The sequence below is a fragment of the Nilaparvata lugens genome, chromosome 1 (genome assembly GCF_014356525.2).
Source record: "Nilaparvata lugens isolate BPH chromosome 1, ASM1435652v1, whole genome shotgun sequence".
Lineage (NCBI taxonomy): Eukaryota > Metazoa > Arthropoda > Insecta > Hemiptera > Delphacidae > Nilaparvata > Nilaparvata lugens.
Window position 1 is genome coordinate 55,463,836 of NC_052504.1, and position 13,735 is coordinate 55,477,570.

A 13,735-nucleotide genomic window follows, 5' to 3' on the forward strand; every position below is an offset into this window, starting at 1 on the left:
AACAGACTATTGAAAATAAATTGGAGAGAATCTCACCTGTACATTCTCTTGTAGAGGATCAGCAATAATATTACTGTCCGGTATCTTGATTTCTAAAAAACTATTCAACTCATCTTCAGGAAGATTCATGAGTTGTCTAAATCTTCATTATCCAAGATTTTGTACATTATAACAAAAACAATCATCCACAATAATTCAATAAACAATAACTCCACGAACGCGTTTGAAAACTGAGAGAAACACAATAACATAACCTCAAAGTCTCCTCACATGTGACTCCTCTAACGGCCCAATGTTGTTCTAAAACAACAGACATAAAATTTTGAATATAAATGATATTTTTGTTCAAGTTTCTATTCCTATGACTGATATTTCATCATGAAATAATAAACAATTATATGGATATTTTTTATCTTATTTTCAGTTCTTTAGAATTTTATAAAAAAATTAAAACCGAACCGAAGAAAATTGTCACATTGAAGTGTGGTACAATTGGATATGACAGCTGCTTTTTCAGAAATTAGACTGCATTTGAGTGCTCTCTAGTGGTATAATACTAAACTAGACTAATGTAGCTTTCAAACAAGGCCAGTAGATGGCAGATTCATTCAATCACTGATCCAATAGACATCATAGAAAGTCATGTTGTTCAGGAACAACAGTGGGATAGAAAGGGTTAACATCTAAAATTTGATAGTTATGATCTGATAGATCTGAGCTACCTAACTGACATTACAACCTCTATATTGGTATAATTGTTTACATTCGAAGATTTGATCGATTTCTATTACATATTGTTGATATTTGAATTTTCAAATTCTATCAAATATTTTTAAATTAATTGGAGCAGTTCTTATTCTAATTGAAAAATTCATTTGGTAAAAATGAATTGTAGTTAGACATTTTGATTGGACAGAATATCGATTTCTTTGAAATATATTCAACAAATTCATGTAGAGCTCCTTGTATCCAATTTCATGCAACAATAAGGTTGCTAAGACAGTTTTTCTGACTGTTACATTGAAAATATAATAAATCAGACTGCTTTAGATCACATTTACTGATTAAAAAAAAATGGTAAAATGACTCTCTACGTGTTACGAGAAGAGTATTGATGGAATTTATTTAAATCTGTTGAAAATGGGTTTACCGAGAAAAAAATCGTTTTTCAATTTATTAGATGTGATTCGTTTTAAAAAATATTTTTGGTTATTCCATGCAGCCTCCATGGTGGTATAATCCGGTAAGTAAAATAGTGTTCAATAGTATTATAGTAAAATATTTTGAGTAGAAAGCGAATAACTTCGTTACTATTCAGTGATTGGGATAAGTAAATTGAGATGTGTATGGTTTCTGATTCAAAACCATTTGCTTCAATATTGATCACTGTTCTAATAATTATTCAATGCAACTTTTCTACAAGTTTCAGACTCAAATCTAATGAAAGTAGCGGGAATTTGAAGTATTTTTTTGTATTTGAAATCAGTTCTATTAGTGGTGAGTTTAAGTGGAAGAGACAACTCATTTCGAAATCACATGAGAAGCTCCATATTTTTAATAAAATTTGGTTATAGCTGCACTCAAAGGTTATGATGAAAGCCCACAATTTTAACTCGATTTTAAATCTGGAGATAGATGGTAAAACATCATATTCAAATTAATGTTAATAATTTTACTGTATGTTGATAACTTTGGAACCTGTTCCGTTCTTCTTAGGAACTTACAATAAGCTCATAAGAATAAGCTGGCAACACACTATAGTCATGTAGAAGAATAATTGCGTACTGTAGTGCACTATAGAATGCTAGTCCATTGTGTGAGCTATTTACATTCCAGCACCAAAAGGATCCTGGATAAAATAATTCTCTCGCAGATTGTTGATAATAGGCTACATAAGAGGCATACTACATAAGAGGCATAGAGGCTACATATAACACGAACATAAGAGGCTACTAGATTCTCAACAGCACTAATCCGTTGTTAATTATAGGCATTTGAAGTGAAATATAGTGATAAAATACCCAATAAATCATTAACCATTATTATTCACAGAATCTCTATTTGTAATCTACGGTCTGAGGCCTGTAAAAATTATTAGAAGTCTTACAAAACTGAATTAGTCCACGGTAATATTATGTCTACATACTAGAAAAATTTGGAAAGACGTGTATCTCATGAAATGGTGCTATACCAGTGTGTGCACATTAAATTTTGATACAGTTGAAAATTTCATGTTCTTCATTCCATGGATTAAACAGGCCCCAGTCAAAATGAATTTGTTAAAGCTAATTGATAGATTAATCAAATACAATTTATTTGTATTCCCATTATAATTATATGATTTAATCAAAATGAAAGTCATCTTAATAAGCTGCTGAACAAAACATTATTTATACTTCAATTGAAATTGAATTATGAGGGAGAATCCCAAATCATTTAATTTCAACCTACAGTCTCGCCTCATTGAATAAAGTTCAGGGCTATCTTAATGAACTGATGCTGGTATGTAAACTCGAATTGTAATCAAATAATTGGAGAATATGTTTGTTGTGCAGACGAGTTCAACGCCAGCCACCGATATCGTGGGCTTCTCGATGTCCAACTGTCGCGAGATGCTGGATGAGCGCCTGCAGGTGCAGTGGGAGATCATGGGCGACTACGTTATGATTGCACTGTCTGCAAGAATCAGGGAGGACCAGTATATGGCCTTCGGTCTCAGCGGCGACAATGGAAGGTGATCTATCATATTCTAACATCTCACTACAAAATATTTTTCATGCACCAATCTTGTCTTAATTTAACTTATCTTGTCTTAATCTTGTCTTATTTTAAACAAGCAGGGTTAGAAGTAATAACATACCAGAAAAGAATATTTTGAAAAATATTTAGATTTAAAATCAGAATATTCAATCGTTTAGGATAATTTTCCAAGTTTTGTCATTTTTTAATCTATCTGTTTCTTCTTCTTCTTCCTTTCACGGTTAAGGCATCATTGCCTGTTCCGAACCTCAAGCAGGACCTCCTAAATACCTCGGTATTTAAGAGGTCCTGCTCTTAGTCTCTATAATCGGACCATCTTTTTCTTGGACGTCCTCTATCTCGTTTCCCAACTGGTTGATACAATAAGCACTGCTTAGGAATCCGATCTCCACACATCACATTTCCGATCTCTATTCACATGTTGGAACCAATCATTCCAATCATCTGTTTTTTGAAATCGGAAATTGACATCTGTTTCCCAAGCTGAAGTCATAAAATTTGTCTGCTTGAAATAGGTTCGAAGCCATATCTCTATTTCAATTTGTTATTGTTATGTTCAATATTCAATTTATGTTCAACTTTTAACAAAATGCAGTGAGTATTTCATCTATCGTATAATTCCAATGCCACTTTTAACCGACTTTGTTGGACCGGCAGAGCGACAATGGTAGGCGGTGACATAGTGGTGGCGTACATGGACAGCGACAACCACACGTACCACGCGGTAGACTACTACATGTCGTCGACGGCACAGTGCGACGGATCGGGAGGCGTCTGCCCGGATGCCCGCATCGGAGGTCGCAACGACGTCATCACGGAGAAGGGCGACCGCCGCAACGGCGTCACCACCGTCGTCTACCGGCGTCTGCTGCAGACCAACGAGCCAATCATGGACAGACCCATTCCGGCGCGCGGAGAAGTCAGCGTCATCGCCGCCATTGGGCCGCTCAACTCCCGCAAAGAGGCCAATGCGCATGCCATACCTGATAAGACTACTGGTCAGTCTTTTCTATCATGAAATCATGCTTTTTTTGATTTTGGTAATCGGTTGAGTTTTAGAAATGTGTAGCTAAAACACCAAAGTCATTTGCTAGAATTTTTTACTTCAAATATTATGAGCTATTTCCAAAGTACAGTAACTAGCTCGAAAGTTAGTTCCACTCTTCAATTAGATTCAGATTGAAAAAGTGTGAACATATATATGAGAACAAGTCAGAAAAAAAATTTGAACCATAAAGCATTCAAGTACATAATTATTATCTCGTATGTTGATAAACCGAACTATTCAATTTTTAGACGATATGAGGATTGACTTCAGCGTGCATCATGACCATAACTGCCCCAGCAGCCTATACGATCTGGCTCCCGAAGAGAATGTCGTGCCCTGGAAGCCGAAAATTATCTCCATGGAGAATGTGTTTTCCGCCAGGATTGGACCAACCGGTGGAAAGAAAGGCTATACACCAATCACAGGTACGCTCCAATTATCAAGAAAAACTCTATGTGATCTGAATAACGCCTGTTTTCCCCGATTTCTAATATTACTAGTGGCAGGCTACCGGAAACATGTACATTATCCATGGGGCACTCTTCTAAAAGGTTTGGCCACTTCCTTTCTTGAACCTGTTGATGTGTGCACACGGTTCACGTCACTATGTGTTCTCCTGGAAGCAGAGATGGCTCCAGCGTCTGAATACTGTTTGAATCATCTAAATTCTAAAAGTTTTGATATTTCTTAATGTGTGTTAAATTCGTGCTCACTATTCTGATAGGTTGAAAGCAACTGCTTATATCATGAACTGAGATTTGCAACGTGCTACGTACTTATTGTAAAAAATGTAATTTCTGATATTATTTATCAAAGTCACCAATTTTTTGCAAACTTATTTTACTCTGTATTCAAATTTTAATAAGTACAAAGGTATCTTAAGTATCCTGAATATTTCAAAACCACTCTAATATTTTTTAATTATCTACATGATATTGGAGCTTTAAAAAGGAAATACTTTCTTCCATGATATCATATTGACTCTACTTTTATACTAATACTTCTATAATACAATCATTGCCGTTCATATTGTGATATTCATTCGATTTTTTCTAATACATGAAGGGGAAACACATTGAAGGGGAAATCTCTATTATTTAACGATACTTCTTTGAACGATGCAGAGTTATGGTACCATAGATATTATAATCATATTTTATTGTATAAACTCAATTATTGTATTCAATGAAACAGCTTGCAATTGTCACAGTCACAGTTATTCATAGAAAAATTGATAGAGTTGTACTTTTGGAGCTTTCACCATTATCAATCACTAGTGGACTAAAAAAAAAATGAATTATAGAGTGGGGGGTATTTAGAGTGAGCTAATGTTGGGAAAATAGAATAAGATAATTATAGAGTGAGATATTCTGTTATTATAATTCAGTAACATGATATTGAATAATTATTTGATTTGTTCAATAACTATATAATATTTGTTAGGACATCCATCCTGGGGAATATCGTGGTGGATAAACGACTTAATGATTCCCGAAATTTACGTCGAGAGAGGACAAACCTACACATTCTTCGTGGAAGGAGGTAACACTTTCAATAATTAATAGTTCCATGTGATTGTTGAACCTTGTTTTAGACGGAAAAGAAGTAGTAGCTGGTGTTAAAATTGACATCCATCAATAGGACTGGAAAGATGCTTCATAACTTGTTATCAGTTAGTATACCTTCTGTTATCAGTTGAATAATTATTCATGTTTTTTGATTGTTTTAACCGAAAATTACTGATAATAGTATGTCAGGTAACTTACAAAAAAGAGCATCTAAAATTTCTAATCAAATTCAAAAAGGCATCTACAGTTTTGTATAGAGCAATTGGAGTGTGTAGAGAAGAAGACCTGTTTCTACTGGTTTTCTGAATTTTCCGGAAATGATCACACGAACCAAGCCAGATTCAATCGTTTCCATCACAGACAAATATGAGGACGTTTTTTCTTCTTTTTTATATTATCATTTTCATTTAAACGAAACGAATTAATAGTTTACTGTTTCAATTTTTTAGTTCGAAAGCAACTTGGGTGACTTTTAAAACTTATAATGATTGTTTCATCAGGGAATGATCATACAAACCAGGCCAGATACCATCCTTTCTACATCACAGACAGCTCTGAGGGGGGATTCGGCCAACGCACCGAGGCTGAACAGAAGCGACAACGCGTCTTCGCTGGGGTCAACTATGACGCTGAAGGATATCCCTATCCAACTGCAGGTAAAATTATCCAATCATTATTTTATCACGGTATCATCATCTATCACACAATCTGTAACGTTTCAGAAGTACAAATACCGGGTACTCAAATAAAATGGTTCATAAAAATTAATAAAAATCTTGTAGAACCCTTTATTTTCAAAAACTTTAAAATAGTTCAACTATAATATTTGTTAGGACATCCATCTGGGGAATATCGTGGTGGATAAACGACTTAATGATTCCCGAAATTTACGTCGAGAGAGGACAAACCTACACATTCTTCGTGGAAGGAGGTAACACTTTCAATAATTAATAGTTCCATGTGATTGTTGAACCTTGTTTTAGACGGAAAAGAAGTAGTAGCTGGTGTTAAAATTGACATCCATCAATAGGACTGGAAAGATGCTTCATAACTTGTTATCAGTTATTATACCTTCTGTTATCAGTTGAATAATTTATTCATGTTTTTTTATTGTTTTAACCGAAAATTACTGATAATAGTATGTCAGGTAACTTACAAAAAAGAGCATCTAAAATTTCTAATCAAATTCAAAAAGGCATCTACAGTTTTGTATAGAGCAATTGGAGTGTGTAGAGAAGAAGACCTGTTTCTACTGGTTTTCTGAATTTTCCGGAAATGATCACACGAACCAAGCCAGATTCAATCTTTTCCATCACAGACAAATTTGAGGACGTTTTTTCTTCTTTTTTATATTATCATTTTCATTTAAACGAAACGAATTAATAGTTTACTGTTTCAATTTTTTAGTTCGAAAGCAACTTGGGTGACTTTTAAAACTTATAATGATTGTTTCATCAGGGAATGATCATACAAACCAGGCCAGATACCATCCTTTCTACATCACAGACAGCTCTGAGGGGGGATTCGGCCAACGCACCGAGGCTGAACAGAAGCGACAACGCGTCTTCGCTGGGGTCAACTATGACGCTGAAGGATATCCCTATCCAACTGCAGGTAAAATTATCCAATCATTATTTTATCACGGTATCATCATCTATCACACAATCTGTAACGTTTCAAAAGTAACAAATACCGGGTACTCAAATAAAATGGTTCATAAAAATTAATAAAAATCTTGTAGTACCTTTTATTTTCAAAAACTTTAAAATAGTTCAACTATAATATAGTTGTAAATATTGAACGAGAAAATGATAATATTATACGTTTCAATAGTCAAGTCCAAACTGGAACTTCGCTTTGTTCGTTCAATTAGCCTATTGGTGATGAATATCGACTACCAATATTTTTTTATAGTGCTTCGAAGATATTAACCTAATGCATACTTGAATACATAATATAATTGTATGCAAATTGAGATCGTGTAGCACATTTGAAACCACCGTACTTCTCCCATCAACTGCCCTCTCCACTGTACATGAACCATTAATTTATAAAAACACTTCACCCACATGGGCTACTTTTTAACAAATTGATAAACAAAATTATAAAAATCTTGTATTGTAAAATATCAACTATATAGTTGAACTATTTTAAGGTTTTTAAAAAATAAAGGGTACTACAAGATTTTTATAATTTTTTTTATTAATTTGTTAAAAAGTAGCCCATGTGAGTGAAGTGTTGTTATAAATTAATGGTTCATGTACAGTGGAGAGGGCAGTTGATGGGAGAAGTAAGGTGGTTTCAAATGTGCTACACGATCTCAATTTGCATACAATTATATTATGTACTCAAGTATGCATTAGGTTAATATCTTCGAAGCACTATAAAAATATTTATCAATATCCTTTAATTAGGGAGTAGTACTTCAGCCCGGTAGTGAGGGGATTAATACATTGAAAAATCTCAATCTAATCCATTGTTGTTGATAAATTCATCTTGCTCTCTTAATTCATTCTACTTTTATTGTATGATATGATGTCAGCTGGCCGCTACTGTGAGTGGACGCACACGACAATAGACATGTCATCGGAGAGCGAGACGTTCGAAGACTTCTTCAAGACGCTGCGTCTGAGCTGCGTGCAGGGTGAGCCGGCTGTACTTAATTGGACGGTCGCCCCTGAAACACCTGATCTACTTTATTACCAGGTCAGCTCACACCACAATTATTGCTATCTAGAAATTGTGTATTGGAGCAGAGCATGATATGAACCTGCTACTTCTTCCATACCAAGTAGGTGAATTGAGAGCTCATTTGAAATTGTTGAGCTCGGTTGGTGCCATTGGACGTTGTAAGCCCTTTATAAGGTGGGTCCCGCTTTACGTTGTGGTCTTACTATAGGCTTACATCAATTGGAGCCCCAACAATGCAGTATAAAATCAACGGTCCGTAATATATTATAGCTCTTGATGCACTACTATAGTCCGCAGAAAATTAATTCTGACTTGAGGGTATATGCGGCGCAGAGAAATGGAGGGAGATTAGTCAATTACAGTGATTAAGAGAGTCATAGGTAGAAGCACAGTTGCCAATTTGTCAGTCGTCTGACTGCTTTCAGACAGGAAACTTCGCATGTGTAGCATGCGCACATGAACAGTCACTAGAAGTTCAAAACGGCAACATCGCGCCTCTGTATCCCTCCCGCTGTATTCTTTCTCTGCTGCGCATGTTCATCCCAAGTAAGAAGTAATTTTGTACAGAGTATAAGCATCGTCATAGCTACTCACGGGCAGGTTGAACTGTTAGCCTCATAAATAGCACAATCGCTATATTATACTTGCTCCTTTTCAAATGTTCATATTCTGAAATAAGGACTGCTAACACACAAATAACAACCGGTGATCGCATCTCAACGAGAACTGGAGCAACTCTAGTTTCCACTTTACACCTTACTTCGTAGTCTCTTTGCTATATTATCATCTCACTATATGAACAATACATTCAACTTTTTATACTCGCTGAGAAAGAATATCTCACGTTTACGTTGCGTTGCTATCACCAGGTTTCACTCTGCCTGACTGTGTTATTTGAAAGCAGCCTAACTAGCTTCTTAAATGACAATAATTGGGTAGCTTCTTATTCTATAAAACCTTTCGTTAAGTTGGGACTGAAGACGGAGGTACAGCCTTCAAAAAAATGAGTTTTCACTTTATGCTTTCATTCGATGAATTTTGATATTCTGTCTTTAGTGATTATTTTATTTGCATCCTAGACTAGGCTGAGTATTATCTATGTATTCTAAATTGTATAAGTATTTACAGTCTATGAGAATTTAATTTTGATAAATTTTCTTGCAGTGCTACACACACACGAACTTAGGCTGGAAAATCCACGTCGTCGATCCAGGTAAAAGCATCAAAAGCATCAGAAAAAGTTCGTCAGCGTCCACACTGTCGTCATTAACAAGTTCAACCGCAACAATAATTGTTCTACTTATACCAGTTCTCTTATCGGTGTTAACCAGGTGAATTCTGTTACTTCGATCAAATCTAATCACGGTTCATGATATCTACAATCAAATCCGGCATCAACACGGATTTGTGAGATTGTAAAAAGTCGATCTAGGTAAAACTCCGATTAATTTTTTGCTCTCTTTGGCAAACTACCATTAAAGATTGATGATTGTTTATTGACGTATGATCAATGAATATTCTTTATCAGTCAATGATAAATAAATCTTTTATCAACTTATGATAGATTTCAAGTTTCATGACTACAGGGTTTTTATACGATTCAGAACCTGCAAGTTAAAGCTTGATCTCTAATATCGTGCCTGCAGCACTGCTCGATAGTGGGAAACTACTTTATAATGGTCTTATCTTCTCTACGCCCTAGTGGTTCGGAATCTAACTACATCTAGATGGTGAGTTTACTAGGTCGTCTGTAATTGTAAGGGCATTTCTCGCTATCTGAAATCATCTTAGCTTGCATCATGTTTTCTAAACAGTGAAGGGTTTCCCTGAAAAGTCTCTGAACCCACATGAAATTGTATTCAACAAACATTAGAAATTGCAATAAGACAAAATGAGAGTAGGCAAGCACTCTTGCAGCTATCAAGTCTGTACAACGATGAGAGTCATAACAATAATATACACAGTGTAACTTCATTCATCCCATAATATAAATAATACATTTGAGATAACTCAATTATCAATAAACAATACAAAAGTTATTCTATTTGAATCCTCTAAATCACAAGTCATTTTTATTGACTTGTTGAAAAATTATCACAATTATTATTCTTAAGACTGGAAAATTTTCTCTAAAAATTGTCTAAAAAAAGATTCCATTGCTGAATTCAAATTTGATTTAGTTGGTAAAGTATGTTATGGTTATCTGTTTTCTGGAAAGTATGATGCCACTCAAAAACTAATTAACTATTAATAAAATATTCAACATGAGTTGACCAGTTGGAATGGTGCAATTAGAACTCACATTTAAATAACACAATTTGAAATAGTATAATATTCGACAACTCTATAACAAGGAGTTTTTGTCTAATCTACTCTATCAGTGAAGGAATTGAGTCTTTATTATCCATGTATCTAACTATTTCTCAAATTTTATTCTTAAAGGATTTCAAAACATCATAGAAAAGATCAATAAGATCATAACATACAATAAGATCACTACAACAATATCATGTGTTGCCCGCTGAGCATTAATTTTGCTGGAATTGTTGATAATGAAGATTATTCCTCTCTTTCACTTCTATGGGCCCAATTTCTATTTTAATAATAACATTCTATTTGATTATTCAATGATGTGCAACATAAGATTCAAGGTTGATTCCGAGCCACCGGCAAGTGAATCCAATAATAAAAAGAAGGCAGGTTTATAAGTTTTCAGAAAGACTTTCTTTTGTAAATTTAGAGTTGCTTAATACAGATGACTTGCATATCTTGTGAAAATATTATTATATGCTTAGTCAAATTAGTTGTGGATGTCAAATGAATACTAAATGGATGTTGAAATGTATGTTTTATAGGAATACTACTGTATCATATTTTTCAGGGTTTTATCACTAAATCTAAAAATTTTTGTTAAAATACTAGAAATCACTGTTTTTCTGATGAAAGCACTTTGTGAAAAATGATCCAATCTTCATAAATTCTTGTCGACCATTTTTGGAGAAAGGGTTATGAGAAGTTATTCAATTATATTCACAGATGGTTGTCAAAGACTCAAACAAACTGTTTCACATGAGAAATTTTAATCAAACAGCATATCAGATAACCATCTATCAATAGTATCTGCAAAATGAGAGCCATTCATATTACAAAGACATTCCTGGCTTTGGTTGTAGATGAGAAAGAGGTCTAGATAGAAACTTTAGAAGATTCTTGTATATAATACATTATTGTATTTTTGAAAATATTTTCGTTCACTTCAGTAAATTATTTAAAATAATTAGAAAACAAAAATCAAAATTTATTTACTGTCAGCTTAGTACTCTGAAGACGTCTGCGACTGCAAATATATTGACGACGACGGGGAGAATAGCTTGAAGGAAATTAGCAGAAGGATTCAGAGTAGTTGATAGTACATCAATTTGAATTTCCATTTTATAATTATTATAGTAGGCTACTCATTAGCATTCAAGAGCTTGCAAATCGTGCTTATTTCAATCATCTTCTTTCATAGAATCGTGCTCTCAATTTTTTTTCTAAAGGTATCCTAAATGTTGAATGGAAATGATTGTAGATTTCATGGAAGAACCGTATTGATGGGACGTATCAGACAGAACACATTGAAAACAAGTTTGAGAATATCAGTGTAAAACATATCATAGGGTGGAATAGACAAAACTGATTGCTCTATGATTAGGCTTAGTTGGACTAAGATTATTGAATTAAGTAGTGAATTGCATAATTGTTATCATGAAAGAGTTAGTTATTTCAATTTGTTCTACCTTCTTGGTTGAATGCATTATAGACATAAAATAATATTATTACTATTAATCGAAAAAATATTGGGAAGTGTAATACAGTGATTAATTTATTATTTTGTTATAAAACTGGTTGTACTGTATATTGGGAGAAAATATTCGCACCCTTGGAAACCCAATAGCTATGTACAATTCAGCGATTTCTTTGTAGGAAAAAATTGATAGACGATAATTATAGTACATGATTTATAAATAATTATTTGGTTATAGAAATGTTAATATTGTACCAAGAGGAAAATATTATTAGAATTGAGCCGACACTATGATATCTTTTTATACGAAATTCTATTGCATAAATACAGTACCGGTATAGAGTAAGCAATATGGATAATAGATTTATTATTATTTTATCATTGACACTGCTATCATTACTGTACATTAAACTTATCACTGTATTACATTGAAGCAGTCCAGGGACAGTGATTGAAGTGGTGAACAAATTGAAATTGCAAATTCTTTTCACAATAATTTGGCAAAGCATTGCCAAATGAATGACCGTAACTTCATAGCAAAGCTTTGATTTAACATAACCTATTAGTAGAAGTCTGTTTCATAACGATTAAGAGTATCCTTATACCTGTGATAGAATACAGCAGTCATCGCACCAAACTTATTAAACTATAAACCGTGTTTAGTGTGACAGCAGCTTATTCCTTGACAGGAGGGAACGCTGATTTTTTGAAGCAGAGGTATCAACAATAATAAGCTTATGTTGCATCAATGTTTTGTCAGTATGAATGGGTCTTGATGGAGGCTACAATATTCAAAACAATGTTATTTGTTTAGATTATAATAATTTAGATGAGTAACGTAATGCAAGGAGCCCTAGTGATGTGCTTCGTATGGACTACTCTGGAATTCTTCTGTACTGTAAGACTTTAACAAAGGAAGAAAAATGAGATCAGCTGTATTGAATTTTGTATATTGCGGCAATATTGTTTGTTCAAGTCTATTACATGATGAGAAAAACTGCGAAATAAAATAAAACTGTATACAATATTGAGCTGTAGACTCAGTTTTGGGCAGAGAATTTGAGAATATGAGCTACTTTGCTAAATACCTTCCGGTATATTTTTCAAAATAATATTTGGGTATTGAAACTCTTGCTAATTCAAAATTATTAGGTGAGAGACTCAAGACATTGATAGAGTAATTCAATTCGATTGAGATTTGACAATAAATGATGGACTGACAATACACCACTTGGTAGGGCCTATAGCCTAAGTGACGATTATTCTATTAAATTTATACTTTTGATACGACATACCAAGATTGAATTCATATGTGAAATAAACACTTTGCCATTTTGAGATACAATAATTAATTACCAAGACAATACAAAATGAATGAAATAGCCTACTAGTACCAATTTTCACAACCTAGTCTTATTCTATCGATGAATGCTCATGAACGTGTTCACTTGAATGCCTTTGAGTGCCTTTGCTGTTAATTCAATTTCTTGGATACCGCTAGGATAATTTATGGATGCGATGTTAAGTCTGAATGATTTAGTTTACAATAAAAAAATAGTACATTATATTAAATGAATAACTCAAACTATACAGAGTGGGTGAAAAGTCCGAGAACGGCTTAATATATAATACACAATGATAATTTGACGGTGGGTGTGATTGAGGATCCTACTCAAATTAAAAAAACTACTTTACAATTACTTTAAAAATCTGGTCCGCCATCTTGGATCCGCCATATTGAATGCAACTTTTTTTTTTAAATAGGAAGGTGGTCATGCGATACATGATTTCGATAGGGAATTTTAAGAAAAAATGAATGGCGGAAACCGCATATCAATATCTCAAACCGTTTCGGAAATATTCACATTATTAATCAATATT

General features: G+C 33.8%; 1 protein-coding gene across 1 annotated transcript in view; it reads left to right on the forward strand.

Annotated features, from left to right (window-relative positions):
- LOC111043435 (protein Skeletor, isoforms B/C) overlaps positions 1–13,516 on the forward strand; it is a 122,790-nt gene extending 109,274 nt beyond the window's left edge. The window contains exons 7-13 of the mRNA XM_039437165.1: positions 2,556–2,734; positions 3,418–3,758; positions 4,057–4,233; positions 5,252–5,350; positions 5,877–6,032; positions 7,919–8,082; positions 9,232–13,516. Of these exons, the coding sequence (XP_039293099.1) occupies positions 2,556–2,734; positions 3,418–3,758; positions 4,057–4,233; positions 5,252–5,350; positions 5,877–6,032; positions 7,919–8,082; positions 9,232–9,402 (1,287 nt within the window). The 3' untranslated portion in view covers positions 9,403–13,516. The remainder of the gene's footprint in view (positions 1–2,555; positions 2,735–3,417; positions 3,759–4,056; positions 4,234–5,251; positions 5,351–5,876; positions 6,033–7,918; positions 8,083–9,231) is intronic.
- Positions 13,517–13,735: the final 219 nt, after the last annotated feature.